Source organism: Simochromis diagramma, unplaced genomic scaffold, assembly GCF_900408965.1.
Source record: "Simochromis diagramma unplaced genomic scaffold, fSimDia1.1 OVJJ01000421.1, whole genome shotgun sequence".
NCBI lineage: Eukaryota > Metazoa > Chordata > Actinopteri > Cichliformes > Cichlidae > Simochromis > Simochromis diagramma.
Window position 1 is genome coordinate 5,154,361 of NW_024387250.1, and position 25,110 is coordinate 5,179,470.

At 39.9% G+C, this 25,110-nt stretch overlaps 3 protein-coding genes across 9 annotated transcripts in view; 2 read left to right on the forward strand and 1 right to left on the reverse strand.

Annotated features, from left to right (window-relative positions):
* The window catches only part of tet1 (tet methylcytosine dioxygenase 1), a 39,647-nt gene extending 32,365 nt beyond the window's left edge, over positions 1–7,282 (forward strand). For 5 of the 7 annotated variants that reach the window (XM_040001699.1, XM_040001695.1, XM_040001702.1 and 2 more), the window contains 8 exons: positions 1,427–1,520; positions 2,190–2,398; positions 2,481–2,631; positions 2,837–2,926; positions 3,138–3,275; positions 3,425–3,601; positions 3,691–3,835; positions 3,929–7,282. In XM_040001699.1, the coding sequence (XP_039857633.1) occupies positions 1,427–1,520; positions 2,190–2,398; positions 2,481–2,631; positions 2,837–2,926; positions 3,138–3,275; positions 3,425–3,601; positions 3,691–3,835; positions 3,929–4,947 (2,023 nt within the window). In that variant the 3' untranslated portion in view covers positions 4,948–7,282. The remainder of the gene's footprint in view (positions 1–1,426; positions 1,521–2,189; positions 2,399–2,480; positions 2,632–2,836; positions 2,927–3,137; positions 3,276–3,424; positions 3,602–3,690; positions 3,836–3,928) is intronic. The other 2 variants (XM_040001697.1, XM_040001696.1) reach the window with 2 other exon arrangements.
* Positions 7,283–10,944: 3,662 nt separating this feature from the next.
* eif4e1c (eukaryotic translation initiation factor 4E family member 1c) lies at positions 10,945–18,710 on the forward strand. The gene is made up of 7 exons (XM_040001708.1): positions 10,945–11,073; positions 12,365–12,450; positions 16,790–16,885; positions 17,093–17,156; positions 17,266–17,379; positions 18,152–18,291; positions 18,409–18,710. The coding sequence occupies exons 1-7, from the start codon at positions 11,056–11,058 to the stop codon at positions 18,521–18,523; spliced, it is 633 nt and encodes a 210-aa protein (XP_039857642.1). The 5' UTR covers positions 10,945–11,055; the 3' UTR covers positions 18,524–18,710.
* Positions 18,711–19,304: 594 nt separating this feature from the next.
* si:dkey-228d14.5 (uncharacterized protein LOC796266 homolog) lies at positions 19,305–24,930 on the reverse strand. Its single transcript, XM_040001707.1, has 7 exons — positions 24,578–24,930; positions 23,882–23,929; positions 23,724–23,789; positions 23,564–23,631; positions 23,341–23,471; positions 22,679–22,856; positions 19,305–21,383 (listed from the first exon to the last, which is right to left on the reverse strand). Exons 1-7 carry the CDS (start codon positions 24,640–24,642, stop codon positions 21,190–21,192), a joined length of 750 nt encoding a protein of 249 aa, XP_039857641.1. The 5' UTR covers positions 24,643–24,930; the 3' UTR covers positions 19,305–21,189.
* Positions 24,931–25,110: the final 180 nt, after the last annotated feature.

A 25,110-nucleotide genomic window follows, 5' to 3' on the forward strand; every position in this document is an offset into this window, starting at 1 on the left:
GGTTCATCAAGTCCATTTGACAGCTACACTTAACGTATATTTTCAGCTTGGCTGGTAAAAATGAAATAGTTTAGTCTTTGGTCTAATTAGCTCTTTTGGACACATACCACTGCTCACTGTTACATTATACGAACCTTTGTAATTCACTAAAAGACACAAAGGGTTTATTTTGAAATGCTGTGAGGTTTTTGTGTTGTCAGTTGCTCTCAGGAAGGGTTAAGCTTCCTCATGTGTAATATATAGCATATTGCCATCCATACATGCTAGATATGGGCTTTTTGAGCAGAAATACTATTGCCCAACATCCAAGTACTCTAACCACATCTCACCTTTTTTCAATCCAATGCTTGGTAGTTGGTTGCGCATTTTACTGTTTTTCTTGTAAGTCGGTAAACAGCTTTTAGTTTTATTACCTCCACCTTCTGGCAGTAATAACGCATTACATCCTACCAGATTTTTGTTAGAAATGAGGGAAGATACAGCATCCCAAAAACATTAAGGGAGTACTTGTTCTCCGCAGTTTAACAGTAAGTCAGTTAAACTTTAGGGATGACAGTTTGGTTCAGTTAGGAAGCATGAACCATTGTGAACCCATTTCACCTACTTCATTGTAAATGATCATGAACGGGAGGTCTCGAGATGCACCGTTACCGTTACCCTCTTCTTATCCCTCCACACTGTTGTTTTTCGTTTTGCTTGTGTCCTTGTTATTGCTGCTACCATGAAATGCTACCTGCAGGCAGCTAAGTTTCTTCAGGATGCCGCATCCAAATGTGCTGTCACAGGAAGGTTTGCTGTGTCTCAAGAGTGAGGCAGCTGGACAAGGCTGTAGAAGGGCATCAACCCAACAACAGGATCGCTGTCTGCACCTTTCTGCCAAGAAAAACAGGAGGAGCACTTCCAGAGTCCGACAAAAATCACCTCCTGGGGCTAATCATTTGCATGTTTCTGAGGAAACTGTCACAAGCAGGCTCCACAAGGGTGTCGTCAGGGCTCAACGTCCTTTAGCCGGACCCACGTTCACAGATCAGCATAGTGCAGCTTAACTGGCGTTCACCCATGAACACCAGAACTGGCAGGTCTGTCAGTGGCATCTTGTTCTCTTGGCTGATGAGAGCAGAGTCTGAAGACACCGTAACAAATGCTGTGATGACGGCAACATCAAACAACCCCAGTGTGATTTGCACCGAACTAAATGCATTCATAGTGGTTTATGCTTCCTAACTGAACAGAATGACCCTGAAGTTTAACTGATGTTGTCTTATTTTGTGATGAGTGGTGTATATTTTAAACAAAAAATAGTTGTATTAACTGTTACATGTTTTAAATATTATTCTAACTTTCAGAAATTATGCCGATGACTTTTATGTTCTTTTGTGAAGAGCACAGAATTATCATTTATTGTGTGTCTGTGTCTGTGTTTTAGGTATGGTGCCAAAGGAAATGCAATAAGGGTGGAAGTTGTTGTTTACACTGGGAAAGAAGGCAGGAGCTCCCAGGGGTGTCCAATAGCTAAATGGGTATGTGGCTGGTGTCTGTGTCCTGAATGTGTCTGCTGTAAATGTAAACATTGTTGTGAGCCAGTATATTTAGTGTAAGAAATGAAAGGCAGCCTCTGATTTATGCTTTTATCACCACCATGGCAAAACTTTAGCTGCCGCCAACTGTGTAACTAAAGTTTAAACATAGCGAGCAGTCTGAGACAGCGTACTTCCGCCATGGCTGCATAAACCATGGCATAAACTTTAGAGTCTTTAGATCAAGAAGGATATGTGGATTAGTTCGTGTTTTCTTTGTCTTGAACAGCAATTTTTCATGTTTCAGTTTTATTGGTATTTGTTTAGATATGACACAGAATGTTCGTCCAGGTATTCCTGGACCCAGTACCAGACCTTAATGTGGATCAAGTCAAAAAGTTAGCCACCTCCGGTACAATTTTCACATGAATCCATCCATAACTTCTTGATAATTTCTTCTAACAACACAAACAAACAGACAAACTAAAACCATCTCCGTGTCAGAGGCATTAAATTGCAAATTTATTCACAACATTTTCTGCCTAGTCTGGTGGTATGGCAGATCACTTATAGTGATCTATGTAGTGAGCTTAGTGCATTCGTCTGTGTTGCAATCCAAGTTTCAAATGTGACTGACGTTTGTGTATTTATAAATTAAATGTCCTCTGACAGGTGATCCGGCGTGGCAGTGAAGAGGAGAAGCTTCTGTGTTTGGTCCGCCACAGGCCAGGGCACCACTGCGACTCGGCAGTGTTGGTGATCCTCATCCTGGCCTGGGAGGGAATTCCTCGGCCGGTGGCAGACCACCTATACCAGGAGCTGACAGAGACCCTCTTTAAGTACGGCTCCCCCACCAGCCGTCGTTGTGCGCTCAACGAAGAGTGAGTACCCCTTCTTTTATTTCTCCATAACACTTATTTTTCCCTCTTTATTTTTCATTTGTTATTTCCCGTTTCTTTACAGTCGCACATGTGCGTGCCAGGGTTTAGATCCGGACACCTGCGGAGCTTCATTTTCCTTTGGTTGCTCCTGGAGCATGTACTTCAATGGATGCAAATTTGCACGCAGCAAAGTTCCTCGGAAGTTTCGCCTGCAAGGTGACTACCGAGAGGAGGTGAGAGAGTGTGCTTTTTTAATTTACAGCAGCAAACAATGAGTGAGCAGTACAGCTTACAGCAAAATCTGAGAGAAAAATTGTCTCTTATTATTTAGGTCAAGCTAGTAGTTTTTTGAAGGTTTGCCTGCTGATGAACCATGTTGGATATTACAATAAGAGTTAGAAGTAGGTTCCTTTGAACAGTGTTAGCTTTTATTTTCAGGAGTTGAAGGTAGAAAACAACCTTCAGAGTCTTGCCACCGAGGTCGCTCCCCTCTACAAGAAACTGGCTCCTCAGGCTTTCCAAAACCAGGTATGAAACGGGAAACGACCACATTCGTCTCTGGTAATCCTTTGCTCTCCTGGGCTTGACTTAATTCAGCAGAAGTGATTTTCAGTTAATCTTTTTCCTTAAATTGCCATACAGTCTCACTCCAGGCTACTTCTGGGACCTGTTTATTCTACGGACTCTTAAGAGTTTTAAGAAATCTTTCCTTAGTGTCCTGTTTTTTCGGGTCTCACAGGTGGAATATGAGGCGGCGGGGGGTGAATGCCGGCTGGGCAAGAAGGAGGGACGTCCTTTTTCTGGGGTTACAGCTTGTGTGGATTTCTGTGCACACGCTCACAAAGACACTAGCAACATGAATAATGGCAGCACCGTGGTAAGCAAGCTTAAGAATGTGATACCATGTAATTTACTCCTACATGGTGCATCTAAATTTGAAGGTCAACAGTTTTTTGTTTGGAAGTATTAAACCGATCCTGTTTGGCTGAAAATTTAGCTTTTTGGCTTTGGGTTGGTGTTTTTTAGGTTTGCACTTTAACCAAGGAAGACAACCGTGCAGTTCGTAACATGCCAGAGGATGAGCAGCTCCACGTGCTGCCACTTTACAAGATCTCTGACACAGATGAGTTTGGTCACGCTGAGGGCCAGATGGCAAAGATCCAAAGTGGTGCTCTTCAAGTTCTGTCTTCCTTTCCTCGAGAGGTGAGTGAACCAAAAAGGATCTTGTTTTACTTGTGGGTCAGTGTGCAGTGTTAACATGCTTTAAATAATTCAATTTTGGTACATGTCAGGTTCGTCTGCTGGCAGAGCCGGTAAAATCAGCCCGTAAGATCAGACAAGAGGCTCGCCTTAAGGCTCAAGCAGAGCGACTGGAGAAGAAGCTTGGGGTGACTCCTCTCACTCCTGGAAAAGTGAAAGTTGAAAGCCCCAACAAAGGTAGTACATTCACGCCACTGGTCATTTAAGAGTTATAGCTGTTTTAATAGAACCACATTAAAATATATGAATTTTCTTCCAACAAAACAAAAGCTGGATACAACAGCTCTTACAGACCTGCTAGTGTGGAAAGGTACCTACCAGAGAAGAATCAACCCTGCACTTATAACCAGATCAGCAGCTACCCCACTGTGGGTCCAGGAGGCAACCCGCAGAGGGAGGTCATCTCACCCAACACCCATGGCCTGCCTGGCCTCCAGTTTGGACAGAATGGCTCAGTTCTCAGTTACAAGACAATGAGTGATACAGTGAATGGTTATTCTCCAGCATCTGGTGACCAGTGTGCTCCGACAGAGTGTATACCTCCACGTAACACACCTGCTGACTATGATGGTGCTTTTAAAACTGAGCCCAGAGAGGTGCACTGTTCTCCTCAGCACAAACCTCTTCCCAGTGGGAGCGCTCCTCCTCCCTCTCCGTTCTCCCCCAGTCCAACGTCTGAGGGCCTCTTCAGCCGGCTCAATGGGCTCCATGGGTCTGTGGGAGATGTCATAGCAGAGGCTAGGGGTCATGGCCTCCCACCGATGTCTCCTCTCTCCTTCCCTGTACAAACTCCACCATTTGAACCAGATGAAGTGAAGCAGGAAGAGGTGTGGTCAGACAGCGAACACAACTTCCTCGACAGCGAAATAGGCGGAGTCGCCGTGGCCCCGTCGCACGGCTCCATCCTAATCGAGTGCGCGCGGCGGGAGCTCCACGCCACTACTCCAGTCCTCAAGCCAAATCGCAGCCACCCCACCCGCATCTCTCTAGTCTTCTACCAGCATAAGTCTCTAAATGAGCCGGGCCACGGGATGGCTATGTGGGATGCCAAAATGGCCAAGCGGGAACGGGACAGAGAGGAGGAGGCTGAGAGATTGAGGCTGGAGGGCAGCCTTAGTAAAGTTGCTGGAGGGGTGGAGGGAGAGGAGGAAACGGGTGAGGAGACAGAGGAGGCGAGGATTATGAATGTCCCCACACGTAAGGCATGGACTCTCCCAAGGGACGGGGTCATCACCGCGTCCCCGTATGCTCTTACCCAAGTGACGGGTCCATACAATCGCTGGTCTTAGTCAACGTGTTTTAAACCTTGACATTCTCACACACACACACACACACACACACACACACACACACACACACACACACACACACACACACACACACACACACACACACACACACAGAAAACTCCTACACCCTGTGCTTCTGCCTTACCTCAGACAATTTTAAACTGCTACTCTCATTTTTATTCTTTTTTTTTTCATCATGCTTTTCTTATACCTGTTCACTTTGCCCTTCTTCGTCTCTTCCTTCAGAGCGATGAAGAAGACCAAAGGTTGTCGGCTTTTTAACTGTGAGTTTCGGTGTCGGTTTTTATTGTAAAGAGATGGTGCTTTGAAGCATTTAAAATACATTTTTAAACTGGTTTTATATACAGAACAAACAGAAAAAAAAGATGTGATTATTTATTCTGATCATAACGATTTATATTTAATTTCTGGTGTAAGCCTGTTTACTGCAAGATTTCTACGATGACCTGCATTATGTGTTCAGATTTTTATGTTGTACAGTAGAAATTTACTTTTTATTTCAGCCAGTAATTCTCTTTTCAGAAGATGAATCTCATTGGCTTTTTTTTTTTTTTTTACATTGGTGCCATTCTCACTGTAATCTTTATTAAGCAAACTCATTACATCACATTATGTAGAAAACAAGACTAATATTCTGCATATTTTTACTACAGATTGTCACATGTAGCATTACACATTTCCTTCTGCTGCCTCTGACTTCTGTCGGCGGTTGATGAAAGAAATGTACTTCCTCGGTCTGTTGTTTGTTTATTCGTTATATCCACATCTGGATAGTTTGTCTTTTATTCACAGATATGTATGGCATATTAAAAAGCACTTTTTTTTTTTAAACCTAACTTGAAAAGGGTCCCAGTCCATAGGCCTGAATATGTATGTACAGACAGAGAAATATATGACATTTTAGCATTAATCCTTTTTTTTTTTTTTACAGTATTTCTGCACTTAATTGCGTTTCACTCATTTGATTGAAGATGACATACATATCTAATGAAACTAAACACCTAGCGAGGAATAATGAAATGCTACATCAGTAAAGTGCTTATCATCATTTGCACTTTACTTACGTTCAGCTTCTGGAAAAGGAATTCAGTTTTTTATAGGGAACAAGAGTGATTATAGGAATTAAAACACCTACTGTACATGATATTGGTGCTAAGAAGACCTTTTTTTTTTTTTCTTTCCGGAAACCACAAAGTGTCAGATATGTCAACAGATCATGCTCGGCTTTTATGTCCATACTCTTAAGTTTGAGCATAAAGCTGCATTAGCCACTGCTGAATAATCAATCTGTTTCTTTTCCCTTGTCTTTTGTTGTGAAACCACTCAAACACCAGATCCCACTTAGCCAGCTGCCTAAGACGATTTCGGGTGCTCGACCTTTGTGAAAACTTTGTTTACAGAACGCTTTTTTACAGGGTCTAAAAAAAGGGGGGTTGGTGTCAACTCCTGATTAATCAGGATTTCTTCCTTGTTATTTTTCTGTTACCCATACAAGCAAAGCTCTTAATTTTAAGAATGAATCAAGAGATGGAGACATAATATTCACACTAAAACTGATGGCATAACATTTCCTGTAGACGCATTTGGGTCTTTTAAACACTTTGACTTCCTTTTGGTGCTAATAGGACAAGATGTCAAGGTACATGCATTGACGCAACCTGCTTATGTACTGTATAACAGTGATGGCACGGTGCTTTTTGAAACTCAGCACTCACTGATCCTGTATTTGATTCAGTTCAGTTCATTTCTTCTGGTCGTTACCGGCTGGCAACATCATGACATACCTTAATTTGTCAAGTACAAGTAAAACAGCGCACTATGGGCAGATGTCCACATAGAGTTCAAATGTCTTCCACAGTTAAACCCAACTCTGCAGCAGTTATCAAAAGTCACACAAATAAAGATGAATGTAAAACTGTTTTTTAAATGAGTTAAATTTAGAAAGAATATTTTTTGAACATCACGTGATGAAATTACAGTTCTAAATGTTTCTCTCGACTTACTGTGGGGGACAGTTTTAGTCCATTTCTTTAATCAACAAAGAACTAACAACGAGCACCAGCATTAAAAAAAATGGGGAAAAATTCTTAGTAGAAAATGTGTAAATATGTATGTGAACCATATTGTTTTTACTGTATTGTTACCGGTGTTTAGACAATGGGTGATCTTGCTTACTTTGAAACTGAATTACTGTACGTCGCTTAAAGTATATCCAGTTTAGACTTGAGAAGAGAATAAATTTCGCATTCCTTTTATGGATGGCTGATCTCTTTCGGGATTGTGAAATAAAGTCATATTTATATTTTGGACCTGATTATGATCTCCTCTTTTTTTTTTTTCTCCATCTGATTTTCCTATACTGGCTGTATGACTCACTGATCTGGTATTCCAATGAAGTCACTCAGACTTTGTCCCCTAAAGATGAAACATTACTTGTTTTTGTACACTTTGCCTCCTGAAGTAAAAACATGACGTTATTTTCTAGCTAGCTTGTAGATGTATGACAGTGATTTTCTCCTGAATAAATTAAATGTAACGTGATTTCAGCACAAGAGTGAACCTTCAGAGCACAACCGACAGTTAGATCCCTAATCTCTCGGACAAAGACACAATTTGGGGAGTTTTGTCTCTGTATAATGCCACAGTGCATTTTAGATCAAAACATTACGATGTGATGAAAGCACAAACTTGTTTAGCTTTAATTAAGGGGTTTAAGAATTAAGTTGGATTAACTGTTTAGGCTCAAAAGTAACAGGAGAAACTAACATAATTTTAAATATAAGGACAGTCTTTTCAATGTGGTGGTTGGCACCGTTTACTCACAGCAAGAACTCTCTGTGTAACTCCAGCTTTCTCCCACATTTCACAAGGATGTATGGAGTTACCAGCTTTTAATTGATGATCCTAACTTAATTGCAGGTGTGAATGTGAATGGTTGCCTCTCTGTGTTAGCCCTACAACAGACTGGTAACTTGTCGAGGGTGTGCTCCACCTTTTGTCCTATGAAAGCTAGGATAGGCTGCAGCCTCATCACAACCTCAACTATGATTGGACGAATGCTTCTGATCCTACCATCAGAGTGTGAGCCTGTGTGTGATTCCAGAAAGGACTAAATGTGTGGAAAAATTAATTATTTTAAATTATTTTGACTGCTCAGTTAGAGTAGCAAAGAAGGGGAAAAAAGCAAAAAGACAATCCATAAACTAAAAAGTCACATATCAAGTGTGAAAAACAGCATGATTTATAAAGGCCACAGTGTTAAATCCCTGTAAGTTTTGTAAGTTGTCATTATTGTGTGAATGCGTTCACTCAGCTGACCACATGTGACCACAGCTGCATGGTCAGGAGTCGGGAACTATGAGTGCGTGATTTAACATTAGTGTGAGCTCAGGCATTTCATCCAACACGTCCCTCTTATTCATTTTACAGTACATTTGTATGATTTAGTGTCTTCTGTAGGTTGATCAAGAGATTCCCAGCCTGATAAATCAATTCGAAAACTTGAAATTAGCCATAACAACGCAAAGAGTGCTTCACGATAAGCTGCTGCAACATGCAGTCATGTGAAAATAAAGTACAACCTTAGTGCTTCCATAGGAGTTAAGACGGTAAGTAGCAGCTGGGTGCAGCTGATAAGCACTTATACAAAAGCAGAGGTTTTGGCAGCTTGCTGGTCTGAGGCATTCAGGTGTGAACTAACACAATGTCACAATCATCCCAGCAGTGAACAAATTCACCACATTCAAGCCTTAGTTAAGTTAAAGTTCAGGATAGCACAGTTAGAAAAAGACTGAACAAGTATGGCTTGTTTGGAGGCGTTGCAAGGAGAAAATCTCGCCTCTCCAAGAAGAACATGGCAGCATGGCTTAGGTTTGCAAAGCTGCATCTGAACAAACCACAAGGCTTCTGTATCAATGTCCTTTGTACTGATGAGACCACAGTGGAGATCTTTGGCCATGATGCACATGTTCACTGGGTCATACAATAGGAAAATGATCCCAAGTACAGCAGCAAATCTGCAAGAGATTGGCTGAAAAGATAAAAATCAAGATGCTCTAGTGGCCCAGTCAAAGTGCAGACCTCAACCTACCTGAAATGCTGTGGTGGGACCTTAAGAGCTGTGCATAAATGCATGCCTGCAAACTGCTGGCATGTCCTCCATGTTTTCTGTATCTGATAGATTCATACAGAAAATATGGTTTTTCCAGGACTCCAAAGTCAACTGGAGTACATCTGTCTCTCCAGTACATGTCACACTTTGATTGATATAGACGTAATAGGAGAAAACCCTTCACCGTAACATGTTTCATTAATATAATATACATATATATACACCGATCAGACACATGCACTTGATCTCCCTTTTGCTGCCAAAACAGCCATGACCCTTCAAAACATGAACTCCATTAGACCCCTGAAGTTGTGCTGTGGTATCTAGCACCAAAATGTTTGCAACAGATCCTTTAAGTCCCGTAAGTTGTGAGGGGCGTCGCCATGGATCGGACTAGTTTGTCCTGCACATCGCACAGATGCTTGATTAGATTGAGATCTGGGAAATTTGGAGGCCATGTCAACACGTCAAACTTGTTGTTGTCGCCCACAGCCATCAGGGATAAAGCATTTTCCATGAAAGGGTGTATATGGTCTGCAACAATGCTTAGGTAGGTGGTACGTGTCAAAGTAACACCCGCATGGATGGCAGGACCCAAAGTTTCCCAGCAGTACATTGCCCAAACCATCACACTGCCTCCATAAACTCGGTCCATAAGTGCATCCTGGTGGAGGTGTTCCCCGGGTAAGTGTTGAACATGCACCCGGCCATCCATGTTATATAAAAGAAAATGTGATTCTTCAGCTACATGCTCAACTCTTCTGCTCAACCCACAAATGCATTTTCTTTATATATGGCACCATTTAAGTGGACATAAACTAGCTGTCCAATGATAAAAGATTTATTGCCAAGAAGCATCATTACAACAAAGAACACACATTTCCTTACTAAAATTGAGTGCAAGTTTAAATGTTAACAATCGTTTCAAATCGCTTCAGTCACAAGTAAGTTAACTGAAGTTTCAAACTGTAAATTCACAACTTTAGTAGAGGTGAATCAGTACACACCCCTGGAGCGTTGTCTTTTTCTCACTGCATTCTCGCCTCTATGGAAGCTGGGAAAGTGGGGAAAACTCCCCCGGTCAGCATGAACAGTTAATTGTAATTAAATTAACCTCTCTTTGGGCTCATGAATAATAGTTTCAGTAGAGGCGTGGGAGGGGGGAGGCTGAGGGTAGTTTGCCAAAGAAAAAATACAGACACACAAATGTGTCCTTAACATGTGTGTAATTTAATTACACAAGACAGAACGAGATAAATTTTACAAATCTTTAATCCCTGAAACCTATTTGCTTTAATGTTGTCTTATTCTAGTAGACACCACTTTATGGTTATGTATGGGAAATAAATTTACGGGAGAGGATTTATTTATTAAAACTTACTTACATACTTACTAAAAAGAATACAAACTCACAAAATGTATTTCATTTTAGTCCATTTCAATTTGGTCAAATGTCCCAGTACAATAATCATGGGAAGCCATATATTTATTAGGACTTTGGCTTCCTAAAGGTTAAATGGTTTTAATCTTAAACTGGTTTAGGCATTCACATGAGAAATATTTTTCATATCAAGTACTACACTAGTAGTAACATTAATACAAACTAAATATTTTAAGCAATAACAATTAACCTGAAATCAACTCTGGAAACTATTGTAGATGGTATTAAAATTTTTAAATCACCACAAAATAAAATACTCAAAGCAGAGATAGATATTTTTAACCGTTTTGAATATACCTGCATGAATACCATTAGTTGGAGGTTTATTCACAGCTAACTATTGGTTTATCTAAATTATTGTCCTCAGAAGCAGCCACTCAGTGGTAGTGGGTGTAACCCCTGTGCCCTTTCTCTTGCGACGACTCCCCGGATTCAGGTCATTCAGATCGAACAGGACTGAGGCGGCTTCCGTAGCAGAGCGAGCAGTTGGAGTGACGCAGGAGCGCCGAACGGGCAGATCACTTCTACAGTCAAGATGGCGACATCGGAGCCGGTAAGAGAGACAAGAGATAGCACAAAAAATCGACTAATATGCACGTAAAGACCGGATAAATCTCCAATTCACCTACTACATACATCGCATAACTTTGCTTCTGTGAAACCGAACTGGCGTTTAGGCCAAATTAACGCGTTTGAGTTGACAGATGTTGGCGTGGATTAGCGCTAGCATGCTCAGCAGTGGGGATGTATGAGGCACTGCCTGACTTTGTTGGGCAGGGAGGGAGTGACTGACTGCACGTCGTTCATTCAAACTCCAGTCAACGCATTGTTTTAATCTAGTCGGGTATTACAGTCGATATCTTACGACAATTTTAATGAAATGCCATTACCTTTAAACACCCGTGGTGATATATTATTGGTGCATTTTTAGAAAGTCTGGACACGTGTATATCTAGCCTGCAGCTAGCCTAGCTCATCTGCTAAAACTAATGCTAGTAACTGTTATCTGTAAAGTTAGCTTATTGATTTTCTTTGTATATACCCCCTGCTGACTGTTTTCCATCAGCTCCTGCGTCCAATCCTTAAAAATGTAGTTGAGGTGGAATCTGATGTTGCTAAGTGAATCTTTATAAAAATGCAAGAGTATAAGGCAGAGCCCAGCTGTGAACTGGATAATGGGACAAGGCCCCATTAAGGCCCCCTAAAACAGAGGGGCTTAAGGTCATGCCTTTGTTACGTTTCTGTAGATCACTTTAAATGCAAGCTATACTGTAATAATATTGCATTTTATAGATCATGTAAGCTTTTTGTTATATATACATTGGACTACATAGTTACACTATTCTTATTAGGGGCTTTAAGTAGCCCCGATTTAGGGATTAAATTGGTATGTTTTAGATTATGCTGTGAGTTTGTGAATCAGTCTAAGTAATTTATGTTTTTACTGTCTTATTTTTCTTTTTTTTGAAAGGTTGGAATTATTCCCTAAAGTGTAAAAGTATGTATTAGCTTCTGTTAGAAACTCAGTAGTAGTAGTAGTAATAATGATGATGATGACAAAAAGCTTGCAGTGCTTTGTGATGTTATGATACTGTACACACTATGAAATTAAGTGTGTGATTACCCCCGACAAAAGCCCTTAACTGTATGGCAAGTTTTTATCGTTAACTTTGTTGAAATTTGTGATATTAAACTAACTTTGACTTTGAAGTAAAGGCAGGACTTTAGCAACATTACATAACATAATATAAATCTGGCCCAACTACCCCAAATTTCTTTGCCATTTGTGATCAGTGGACTTGTGTGGTTGACTTTGTGATGTGTTTGTGTGCATGTCTCCTCAGAAAACAACTGAAACTGAAGATCAACAGACTGACGGTCAGGTTGTTGCGAATCCTGAGCAGTATATCAAACACCCTTTGCAAAACAGGTGAGAGTCAAACCAGGTTCTGAGTTTGATTTGGATGAAAGCTGCTTGTGCTTCCATACTCTGCAGTCTTCTTGCAACAACCAGCAAATCCTCTGGCCAAACAATCAGAAATGGCTGGTGTAAGCATTTCTAAAATTAGATACAGGGGAGGTTTCATTTAGAAAAGCCAAACTGTGCCTTAAGAGGTGGGTGTGGTGGTGAGATCAAACACACCCGTCTCGTTGATTCAGAGACCGGGACTGGACTCTCATCTGAAACAATTTTTAAGGTTGGTTTTGTCATGTTAATTAAATAGTTTGAGGCACAGACTAAACTCGTTGGGGTTGATTTGGATTATAATAGACTCTCTTCAGGCTTACAAGGGTGCCAAATTTCACCCCATCCAGAAAGGTGTCAACACCATTGAACATTTCACGCCTACTGATGTTTTAACACCCTTTCAAATATCACCTTTGTGACCGTTTTCAGAGGGACTTCTTTTTTTCATCATTATTTACACACAAATACAGAAACTGAGCTCATTGAAAACATACAAAGATGGTGGGGCTAAATGTACTTAATCTCTTAGGATCAATAACCTTTCTCTATAGAGACAAAACAGCTGTTTCATTATGAAATCAGTGAAGAAGTTTTCCTTTAGGAATAAGGTTAGTTGTGTATTTATCACCATGTGAAAAGTGTTATTTTACATTGAGTTGAAACTGGCATTTCATCTTCATCTAGTTTTAGGATGGGAGCTGTACTTTGACTTTTGGTCTTTGGCATCACAAACATATTTACAGTCATGTGCTGATTGATTTTTCTTTTTGTCCCTCCGGTCTCTTGGATGAAAGTGAAATTAGAAACTCACCACAGCACTTATTTTGACAGCGTAAACAGGATATTCAAATTACCCATCTAGTCACTTGGGAAAATTATGGATGAGTGCACAGCAAACGTGTTTTCAAGCAGTTACAGCTTGAGCATCATAGTAAGGATAAATGTTCAGTTTATTTTCATCAGGTTCATATTTGCACTTTCTGTTTGTTTTCTTATTTTAAGGTTTAAAATCAGAAGAGCAGATTGAGGAGTCATGTGTTTTGTTTTTTCCTCTGTGTTAGAGTTGCAGTTGTTGTTTTTTCTATTGTCCTTTTAGAAATGTTATCATAGTTCTGCAGTGGCGACGAGCTATTCAGGAGCATTGTACAGTCGGTTTGGAAATGCTGAATGGTTCTCTTGGCAAGTCACTTCTAGGTCATTCTGCTTGTTCAGCTCAGCCTCAGAGGTCAAGGCTGTCCATCTCTGCTGCTTTCACCCTGGTTTTATTTAAACATATTGACGTGGGGGGTTTGTTTTCCATTTTGACAGTTTTGATTGCAGACTTCTCATTTTGAGGGCTAGGTGTTGTCACTTCTCTCTGGCTTCACTGTAAGGAAGTAGAGGACTGTTGAGTTATTTGGAATTTGTGGTTAAATATTCATCACAGATGTGTTTTAACTGTCTCACCGGCTGAAGGTGTGATTGGTTTCTTAATAAATGATTGAGCTGCTTTGGATATTTGTTATGTCAGTTTTAGCATCAGTGGTTGGCGCTCTCAGAGTGAGGTCGGGGTTTTTAGGTAAAGGAAGACAAGTGACCTCTTATCCCCTTTTTTTTTTTTTTTTTTTTTTTAAATCTACAGTGTGTCTCATTGTACTTGCAGATTTTTGCTGTTGTCTGTCATAAATATTTACTGCTGCTAAATTGAGAGGGGCTGAAATAACTTGTTTTTTTGTTTTTTTAAATGAATAATGTGAGGGTTGCACAGAGGTTCAGTGTAAGTAAATACAGATTAGTTTTAACAGTGAATCACGCAGAGTCACTAATTAATACTAAACGAATAATTAGCAGACAAATCCCCTTCGACATCTGTTCAAGGTGGAATAATGATGGATAGTTTTAATGATAACAGTGCATCATACTTGGTGTTTTATATCTGTACCATCTAATTGAATTATTATTCCCTGATACTTTATTACCATCCTTAAGAGATTCACTTTAATATCTGCTTTCATAGATTTAAATAATTGCTTATGAAGGTTTTCTCTTGCTTTTGGAAAGAGTTTGGATCTTGCTGCGGTCTGAAGGTGAGTCCAGAGATGGATTTGAACAGACTGCGCAGATCCGTTACTCAGCTGTTACATAAGATGATCACTTTCAAGTTTCAAAGTCATGCAGCACCATTTTCATATGGCACCGTCATTAAGCGAAACCAGCAGCTGCTGGGAAGTAGGAAGAACGCATTCAGCTTCTGCTTTGGAAAATTGTTTAGTATACAGTTTACTGGAGCTGAAAGTGAAGTGGATAGTTTATGCCTGTCTGCCCATGGACTCTTTTTATTTTTAAAATCACGACCGTGTTTTTTTTAAAGTCAGAACCACAACAACTCGTCTGTGTTTGGCAGCTGAACTATTAAATATTCAGATGACACTGTTTCTCTAGCTCTGCTGCGGCTCATTCTTATTTACTTGACACACATTCAGAAAACTGTGGGGACTGGAGCACGCTGATTAGTTCACAGCTGAACAAATCACATATTACTGTCTGTGTCAGAGGGTGATGTCACAGTAGTGAATTAATCAGTCCTCTTCAGGTTTGCTGTTTCGTTTGGCTGCATTGGCCTGAAATGATCATTTTATCTCTCGTGAGGAAAAGCTTAAACTACCTGCTTTGTAAACTTTAATGTCTTTAACTCTCCTAAGACATTAGGAAGACTGCCCTAATATAGTTGCATGCCTCATTGAACTGCTGTCTTTATCTGTGTTTGATGACTCTCTTAATCTAGAATCAGCCATACTTCGCCGCAAAGGCCTTAACTGTTTGTCAATCCAGTCCACCACCCATGTCTGAGAAACAAGTTAGCTGGATTTTAAAGTACATGTGAAGAACAGAGCTGGCTTGACTTGCTGTCTGGCATATTTGTTTATATGCCATTACTAGGCATGTAGTCTTGGCTTGTGACTGTTCTGGGTTCACCAGAAGAATCACGGCTGTGAGCAGTCTGGTGTCAGCATGTGCAGTGTGATGTTCACATTAAACAAATATACTTTCATCCTCTCTTTTAGCTCTGTTCGGTCCATTTGCTTCATTTGTGTCTATGGCACATGGGTGGGTTTGTTACAGTTGTAAGTGGAGGGGGGCAAACGGTTCAGCTGATGTCCTCTCACTGCCCTGAACCCTGCCTGCTAGCCTCCCACCCACTGCCCCTTGGTAATGCATAAAAGAATTACAGCAGCCACTGTAAACAAAGAGTGCATTTGTAGTGCCGTTGATGGCTGGCTTTCTCTTGTTTTTTGCATTGACATTCATGCTTTTGTTACTAGCTGTTGTGTTCTTCTGTGAAACAGCGTGTACGTCTGCTGTTAGGGTAAACGTTTCACGCAGTTGTAACATAAAATAGACTTTGAGTCCTTGTTTTTGATTTTAACAGTGATGGTACAGCATCGAGCTGTTATTAAATTAAAAGAGATACAAAACATTGAATATGCTTGTACTGAACTCAAGAATTGATTGCTAACAATAACAGTTTTATTTAAAAAAAGAAAATGTAAAGTACCAAATACCCTATACTGAGCCCAGCTGCTGTTAAGTAGGAACCCTAAATAGTGTTTTCCAAGAACCCTGCACTTTACTATTAGCAAAGATTGGCAAAGTGGAAAAAAAGGTCCAAAGTCACTAAAGGAAAGCACAAGGTGTGTGGACTGCAGCGCTGTATAGTGGTTTCAAAATCACGTACCATGCTGCCCAATGTCTTTCTACAGAGAAATCACTTAATTTCTGGCACAAAACAGGCTAAAATACAAAAATGTAACTGTAAAAAAAAAAAAAAAAAAAAAAGAGAGAGACAGACTTACTCAGGCTGGTATGGCCGGATTTGGGCTCTCAGCACCTGGTATTCCCATCGGCTGTCTCCCATCCAAGTATTAGCCAGGCATTACCCCACTTACCTTCTGACATCGGAAAAGCTCGTACTGTGTTGGCTCTGCGACGGACTGGAAATATGTCCAGGTTGATACATTTGTAAGTGATGACAATTCTGATTTCTGATCCCCACAAAGAGGGAGAAGTCAACAAGCAGGGAGTTTTCCCCTCACAGTCACGAGGTTTGCTCTATCACAATTTGGGGACAAAGTCATGCACTTTTTATTTTTATTTTATTTTTTTATTTTCAGTTTATGCATGTTCAGCAATCTGCATTTTCGGACATGGTTTTGAGAGATTTTCAGACAGTCAGTGTAATTATGCTCTTTACCTCTTGGCCTATGAATACTGAATTCTATGAATGATGCATTTTTATTTTATTGTTTGTTTGTTTTTTTAGATGGGCCCTGTGGTATTTCAAAAACGACAAGAGCAAAAGCTGGACAGAGAACTTGCGTCTCATTTCTAAATTTGACACAGTGGAAGATTTTTGGGCGTAAGTTTTCTCTGCTGAAGTCAGTCTTGGTTATTGATGGTTTATTATTAATGTGCACAACATGTCTTTTAATGGTAATGTCAATCAGGATCAGCATGTTTCACTTTACTGATTGTTGTTTAATGACCATTGTTCTGATAAAAGCTTCTGAAATTCTACAATTCGACACACTCATGTTGGGAATCTACTTTTTCATCTTTCTAACAGATTATACAACCACATACAGCAGCCAAGTAAACTCGGCTTTGGCTGCGATTACTGCTTATTCAAGGTAAGGCTCTTGTTTTTGTTAAATGTTTACACATTTTCCCTTAATCTCAGTTGCAGCAGAGTCTAAAGACATGGATAGGGTTTAATAGCTGCTTCATATTGTGCGTCAGGATGGGATCAAGCCCATGTGGGAGGACGACAGGAACAAGCTGGGGGGTCGATGGCTGATGACTCTCAACAAACAACAGAGGCACAATGACCTCGATCGCTACTGGATGGAAACGGTAAGACGGCCGTTTTCTGAAACCACTCAGTAGTAGGGGTGGGGGGGGAAATCGATACTGTGTAGTATCGTGATATTTTGTTTGCTAATAATGTATCGATACAGGGACAGCAGAAATCGATATTTTGTTACAAAAAAAGGTTTTTGTGCTCTGACTTCAGAGCATGTTGATCCTTTTTCTGAGCAAGAATCCTGACATTTCTTCACTGTCCAAATGTGTTTAACTTTTTTTTGGCAGCAATAAACATGACAGTTTACTTATTTTAATTTAAGACATGTTTTATTTTAATTAAGTTTAAAACTTTTTTATTTAATGTAAAATTATATTTTGTTTTAATTTACTTTCAAATTCTTCAGTTGCTGAATGGGCTGCATAGTTTTCATAAATTTCATAGTTCAGAATAGCTATAATTGTACCAGATGGTTGCATTCAGTTAAGTTGGACTAGACTGTAATACAAACCGTTCAGTTTGTCAACAATAAAACTGAAATGAGAGAAAGACTGAGTGTGAGACTTTGATATTAGATAAAATAAATATTGATAAAGTTTACCTTTATGTACAGAATCTGAATATCGCAAAATATTTTTAAAAAATTGCAATAATATCGTATCGTGCGTTAATTATTGTGATAATATCGTATCGTGGGATGTATGGTGATTCCCACCTCTACTCAGTAGAGTCGTATCCATTGGATGTTTCCCCTGATGGTTGTGATTTAAATATAAAAAAATATATATATGTATAGTTTGACTTTTTTTGTGCTTTTTGCAGCTGTTGTGTTTAGTCGGTGAGTCATTTGATGAGGCAAGTGAAGACGTCTGCGGAGCTGTGGTCAACGTCAGACCTAAAGGTGACAAAATATCCATCTGGACGAGCAACTGCCAAAACAGGGACGCCATCATGACGATAGGGTGAGCCTTTAAAGTCACATTACTCATAATACGCAAGTAGGAGCTACAGTGGACCACTAGATGGCAACACTGAGCTTGCTTGAGTCTTCACACTGCTTCCATCTCATCTCTTCACAGGCAACTTTACAAAGAGCGTCTCAACCTCCCCATGAAAGCCATGATTGGCTACCAGTCGCACGACGACACGTCCAGTAAGAGCGGCTCCACCACCAAGAACATGTACTCTGTTTGAAAAAGCTCCTCATTTCAATTTGCTGTAGATTTAAACAATTGCCGATCTGCATCATCACATTAATTTTTGAGTTGTCAACTACTGTAGTGTCCTTTCCTTTTATTGCTAAGAGAGTTGTTCATAGCGTGTACAGCTGGAGCTTCTCCCAATTCAAGATGCCAGCGGAGCGGTTGTTTAAAGAAAAAAACAAAAAAAAAAACAGGGAGGAATGGTATCCGGCTTGAGATGTTGTACGACGAGTAAGAGAACACACGATGATTTACTTTTAGAGTTGAAGACTTCTGTGATTAATATCAGTGACCTCTCCTAGCTTAGCTGAGAACAAGCTTTTTTTTCCAATACTTAATGGCTTGAGTTGTTTAATTAAAAAAGAAAGACTTAACTATAGGGCCTTGTGTTTCTCTCATGCTGAGTTCTCACTCTTTACAAAAAGTGTTTCTCACCTCACAGGAAAAAGAAGGCAGGCAACTCGTCCTCATGCAGAACAAATTTTAAGGGCAATTTTAACTTGATTTATCCACAAGTGTTGAGCATGAGCCGGGCTTTCAGACGCACCAGCTTAAATAATCTACAGTATCTTAAAGGTTTGTAAAAGCTGTGGTCACACTCCAAAGTGTAGGGTTTGGATTAAGGCCACTTGTTGTTTCAGCCATGCTGGAATTATGGGATATTGCTTGTAGGTTTTGTTTTGGGTTTTTTTTCCTCAACTTTTTTTCTCTTCCCTTTACATTTATTTATAATGTATGCATTGCAGTTACTTAGTTGAAAGACAACCATGATGCTCGTGTTTTTTTTCAAATTCTTTTTTTTCTTTTTTTGTTATTAAGGTTAATAATGTGGACTACTGCATATAGATGACATTTTTTACAGTGTACCATACAGTAAAGATGCCGACAGAATTAGGTGTGCTTTTCACTGTTTTCTTCCTAACAAAAACTGTAGATAATGTCGCACTCCTCTCTTGGTTGTTGCAAAAGAAAGATGATATTCATTGTGAAATGATTTTGCTCATAATGTATCTTTATTATCTGTAATTCCAGGATGTATATTACCTTCTTTCAAGTAAAGTTTAAGTGCTTTGCATTAAAACCAGAAGCGTGTTGTTTTGCTTTATTGAGGTTTTTAAAGTTGGCAAACACTAAGCTGATTTTTAAAATTCCGTTTTGACTACCATTTGTGGTATTTACCAACTCCTGGGAACAAAAATCTGACTTTTTAGTAAGTACTATAGTGAGAAGCAGCTCGGGCTAATGTCATACTCATGAGGAAAAGTTAAAAGTGACCAAAAACTCACAAGCTTTGCAGATTTGTTGAAAATGATGGAAACTACCACAAAAAAAATGTAGCAGCAGTATATTCTGAGGAAGTTATTTTTCAGTTTCACACAGAGGAGAATGTATGAAGTGATGCTGTGTTTTTGTCACAGCTGGATTCAAATTGTTGGCTTTCTTTTTTGCGAGCAGAATCTACAGATACACCCAAACTGAAGAGCAGCTAAAATGACAGAATCTGGAAGAGGGGGAAGTGCACGAAGCCATAAAAACACATTTCAGCTTTTCAAAAGAGATGGAAGTATATTTAACTTTTACATTCTAATGAAAGTTTAGAAAAATACACATTTTTAAGTTTTTTATTTTTAATTTGAATAGAAAAATGTCAGAATACCTCTCAGCATTGTTAACATGTCTGGTCAGAAAATTTTCAAAATACCTTTTAGCTACTTTCTAAACTTTGAAAAGTGACGATTCAACTATACACCTGTAAATGTTTCGATGCTCATCAGTGTCTGGGTCAACATTTTCCAACTATGTGCTGGCAACTGATCAAGAGTGGAATAAAGCAATAGAAGCCACAGGTGCATAAATGTGAAGCAAACAAACTGGTTCAAAATACTGTATTAATGTGGGACACATAGAGGCATGAAACTATTCTTTCCTTTTTAACTTTACAATTTATAAATCACTACTCCGGCTTTTCCTCTAAAGCACACAGACACTGAAATACATCGAACAGACCACAGTGAAACTCTCTGGAATGGAAAGGGTACTGAGAACATCACCTTAAGTGTATGTAGCCAAAATTGCTTGTAATGTCCATTGGTCTATCGCTAGACCAGCTGCGGCTGATGACGCCTATTATTTTTTTACTGTCGTTCAAGTTAATCATCCAGTCAAACAGGATCTTATAGCGTCATGGAGACTTTTATTGTTTAAAAGGGTGTAAATAAAAGTCCTCCACCCTTTTAGCTCCAAACGCAGATATGTTTATCAGCACAGTGGCATAACTTCCTTGTGTGAAAGTAATACATCCCAAAGGGTTATGGAAGAGCTGTCACCTAACACAAAACTTGATCTGTGAGGTTTTTTTTTTTTATTTTGTTTTTGTTTGTTTTTTTTACAAATTTTTCATTACAAAAATGATTGCACAACAAAAATAAGCTGTTCATCTGCGTGAGATACAATCCAGCTGGTATGTTTGTTCGTTTGGTTCAATAAATATGGAAAAAAAATTAGTAAAGAAGACCATCCAATCCAATCCATCCAAGAAAAGGAAAAAACAAAACACTATTGGTCCTTCAGCCACGATCCAGCCACTGTAGTAACAGATGTCCTTCTTGTAGCATCCTCACTTTCTGCATTGTTCAGCTGGATCCTGGCAGCCTTATATCAGGACATCGTCATAATCAAAGGCTTTACCTCATCTTGTTTGTTCAACAGATTCGAGAGCATATAGGACGAGAAGAAGAAAAATTCCACGGCGTAGCTGAGCTCAAACAGCTCCAGGTTCATACTCAGCATCCACTCAAAGACAGCAGACAGATGGACGTAGAAGTACTCGCTCTGAGCGAACAAGACAGTATCTGAAGGTTCTGGGTTAAGGGTGTTTCACTGGTCTACTGATGGTTAAAACTATGGAGGACATAGAGCTTACACATTTCTTTGACAAAAGAACATAGCTATATGAGGCGAAACTGTGTTTCTATCATTAATGTGGGCTAATTTGGGATTAAATACACTCTTATTGGATGAGCATGAATCAGCTGCATGGGCCAGCTCTTCCTGGAGTTCTCCCACACCTGACTACTGTGTGCATACATCAGGGGCAGAGTTAGCACATAGTCATGGCAACCACAACTTAAATCTGCTCAACAATCTAGCCACCCTTTGCAACCAATGAGACACGTTTGACCTTTACTCATAGAACTGAAGTTACATTCAGTAACCATTCGTCTTTGGTTATTGTTCTCATACACACACACACACACACAGCACAGCAATCCGTTTTATTGTAAACCTCATGAATGTTGTCACATAAAAAAAGAAAGAATAACTTCCCCAATCACTGCAGACTGATATCAGCAACTAACCATACGTAAAAATATATAAGAAACCCATAAAAGTAAGTTATAAAAGTGAGGAAAGAAAAACTCTGCTACTCTGCACAGTCAATAGATTCTGTATTCCTGATGTTAAATAGTGCTCTTCTGTACTCAAAGAGCTTCATGCAACATGCCTCATTCACCCATTCACACAAACACCTTTTTCCTATGCTTAAATGCCTTGTAGCTAACATTCACACACATTCATACTCCCATGGATGCATCAGAGGGCAGCTTTTGCTTAGTATCTTGCCCAAGGGTAATTGACATGCAGGCTAGAGCAGCCAGGGATCAAACCACTAACCTTCCAATCAGTTGATGACCTGCTCTACAGCCACCTCAATCACCGAATCTCTGCTAAATGCTAAATGAGGTGTCTAATGTTTCATTGCTGTGCATCTGATCCCATAGATCTACAAGGTTGAGGACAAATGTAAAGCTAGAAGGAAAAGGAAAGGAAAGCTATGGTTAATAATTCACTAAAAAAGGTCATTAATGTGTATCTGCTTCTGTCATGTGGACTTCTGTGGCCGGTCCCACTTGGTAAACACAGGAGCTGACCGGATCCAAGTATGTCCCAGTGTGTTATAACTCATGCATTAGTTCTAGAGCTAGCTGCTGAAGTCCCTTGTTTAAAGGAACACCAAATTAACCCATCAAAAGTTTACTATTAACCTGCGTGCTTAACCAGCCACAAGGTCGATGGGTATGGCTTAAGAAACAACAACAATAAAAATAAAAAAATAAAGTTGGCTCCATGATTTGTGAAAGGATACAGATGACGGTCACAATTACTTGAATCACAGTGGAGATGATTCGCAGTGGGTAGAGAACCTTTTCATATCCAGAGAGGGCGCACTTCCCTGTCAGCACGGTGAGAATGGCCGTGTAGAAGCACGCGCACATGAAACTGATGGCAGCCCCGAGGTAGTGGAGGAGTGACACGTGAAACGGCTGTGGAGGACATTCACCATCAAATCCAGCGAATAATAGATTGATAAGATTGCGAAAGGTGTTGGCATATGAGTGAGTACTATCAGGCAGTGTGCAGTGAAAAATACGATGTCGCCGAACAGGTTTATGATTTGAAACACTTTCCAAGTATTTGGATGTCCTTAAACCCTTTGTTTAAATTATAACTGGTTTCCTTTCATTCCTGCTTCACTAACTGATTTTTCCAGAATAGTTTTGTCACTACATGTAAGTGCAGTACAACACTACAGATCACGTAGCAGAGTGTCATATTGCCCTTTAACACACTAAAAAACACTATAACCCAAGCATAAATGGCACTTTAGTGTGCTTGGGCTCTCATTATGGCCTAAAGCTACAAGATACCCGCCTTTATTTGCTGTTTTAGCACAAGCGCAAACAGAAATTCTCATTTAGATCTGAAACCCTGCAGAAACATTGCTGCAGTATGACGTTCGGCACTTACGTTGCAGTTTCCGGCTGCGAATGCCCCCATGGCTGCAATCACACCGAAGACCAGTGCAAATTTACTCAGCATGGACTGACTTGAGTGCCTCTCCATAATATGGGCATGGTGGAATATGCAGAACAGGAAAACTAAAGAAGAGATCGCAGTTGGTGTGACACACATCCCTCATACATATATATGTGTGTGTATAATGTTTTAGGCATTTAGCAGGTAAACTCACACATGAAGGATCCGGCGTTGATTGTGGCTGTAAAAAGTGAATTTTCTGGCGGATATGTTCCACTTGAGCTGAAATAACATATTTAGTTTGTTTCATTCTGTCTCAAGATTTCATTCCAGGGAAGAAGAAAAATGAACGGGTGCATTTAGTCTTCTTTTACCTTATTGTAGGAACCCAGCAGCATCCAGCATCAGTATGATTAGCCCTGCAGTAGTTGCCGTTACCCCTGCGAACAAGTTAATTCCATTTTAGAGGCTGCATTATTAAATAAACACTGGGTCATATTTAAAACAAAATGAGGATGATTTAAAAAGTCACCAGTCAGTGAGGGCGCACACATGATTGTTGGAGAAGGCTAGCCCGTATCTGGAAATATAAAACAAAAGAAAAACTGTTAAGAATCTGCAAACATCAAACCAGAAATGCTTCCAAGGAAGTGTCACAGCATGTGAGCATCAACGCCAAGCACGTTTTCAGTTTGGTGTGACTCAGTCGTTAAAGTCGTTTGTTCAACAAGATTTTCTTTTTTGAACTTTGTGACAGACACAGTTCACACCCTGCAAACAGAACAAGCCGGCTCACATATTTTCAAACTCCAAAGCAGGTGAGTTCTGACGTGCCTTTACATTTAGAAGCTGCTCTGACGTCGACGACTGTTTCCACAGACGATGTGCAGATAAAACAGTACAATAAAAGATTGTGAAAAGCAGCGGAAATAATATGATGCCATTTTCTTTACTTCCTCTTCATGGCCAAATGTTATCAGCATTGCAGAAATCCCACTGATTTCTGAAAGTGCCAGGAAAACGCAGTTCATGTACTAAGCTTGACTATCAAGTACGTGGTGTGACGTTATCGGGAAAAACATTCAGATATGAATAAACTCTGTTTACTAGTTTCACATAGAAAGAACATTGTTATGACTGAGTAAAAATGACATGTTTAAAAACGTTCCCACAGCTTTATGACAGTGTAAATGTCAAAAAACAAACAGTGAATCTGTAGTAAACTTACACACTCCACGTTCCAATGAAGGACACCAGGGAAAGACAGATGGGGAAAATGATCCACAACCCCATGTCTGGATGATGATGACGACAAGCAGCAAAGAGACAGGATTCCAGAGGTCCAGCTGTCTTAAAAATACTCAATGTCAAGCCTCTTTGGGGGGTTTATAGAAGCCTCATGCAGTCAGCATTATATACAATCAGTACTAGAACAGAAAACCCCCCCCAAAAAAATCCTAACTTCAAGTCCTTGGAGCAGACGTTTGCACTGCTGTTGTTAGTTTAGTCTTCCTCCATCCGGAGAACTACCTCCCTTTTAAATCAGACTGTCTCTGCCACTCCTTCAGGGCACCACCTTGCTGTGTTACAACAAATATTATGAAACACAGGGTTGGTCTTCTTGTCACATTATTTGTTTTGTCGACGGTCTCCCTTCTATAGTCCTTGCCAGCTACTGCTCTGTTTGACACGTATTAAAGATCAACTCAAACAGTAAATGTTTGGAGTTGTGCACAGATTTGAATTTATGAGAATTTTCCA